The sequence below is a fragment of the Geospiza fortis genome, unplaced genomic scaffold (assembly GCF_000277835.1).
Source record: "Geospiza fortis unplaced genomic scaffold, GeoFor_1.0 scaffold112, whole genome shotgun sequence".
NCBI classification, from domain to species: Eukaryota; Metazoa; Chordata; class Aves; order Passeriformes; family Thraupidae; genus Geospiza; species Geospiza fortis.
This window is the reverse complement of record NW_005054298.1, coordinates 17,839,698-17,840,242: the sequence shown is the minus strand read 5'-3', so window position 1 is coordinate 17,840,242 and position 545 is coordinate 17,839,698. Positions and strand designations below refer to the sequence as shown.

General features: G+C 47.5%; 1 protein-coding gene across 2 annotated transcripts in view; it reads left to right on the top strand.

Moving 5' to 3' along the window:
• The window catches only part of METTL5 (methyltransferase like 5), a 4,523-nt gene that overhangs the window by 188 nt on the left and 3,790 nt on the right, over positions 1 to 545 (top strand). The window contains exon 2 of one of the 2 annotated variants that reach the window (XM_005415845.2): positions 296 to 417. In XM_005415845.2, coding sequence (XP_005415902.1) covers positions 309 to 417 — 109 coding nt within the window. In that variant the 5' untranslated portion in view covers positions 296 to 308. Of the gene's footprint in view, positions 1 to 40; positions 225 to 295; positions 418 to 545 lie in introns of those variants that run through there. The other variant, XM_031055860.1, reaches the window with a different exon arrangement.

The following is a 545-nucleotide window of genomic DNA, read 5'->3' as shown; positions in this document are numbered from 1 at the left end:
GTGGTGGCGGTCGCGGGGGCCCAGCTCCTGTCCCGCTTAGGGCTGGGCGGCGGGCGGGTCCGGGCGGTAGAAGCGGAGCCCAGGGCCTGAACTCCGGGAGCCGGTGAGGAGCGGGGCTGCCACCGCCCGGGCATTCCCCATCATCGGTGCGCCACCAGCTGCGTCCCGGGAAACGGCAGCGTGAAAACACCCAGGAGATGCTGAAGAGTACCAGGGGATTTTAAGTATGAAATAATTTAAGATCGTACGTGGTTTATTTATATTGTTGTAATTGATTGCACATTATTTTCTTTAGTAAAACCATAAACATGAAGAAATTAAAGCTTAAAGAACTGGAAAGCTGTCTTCAACAAGTTGATACTTTTGAAAATCCAAAACTACTGCTTGAACAGTATCCAACAAGACCTCATATTGCAGGTAGAGGTGACCCACACCACTGTTTTCTCTTTTACTATTTCATCAACACTTTTAATTCAAAAAGTTTTTTCTACTGCATTGTCTGAAGGCCTTACACTGAAAGTAGTTAAGAAAGTATATCCAGCAGG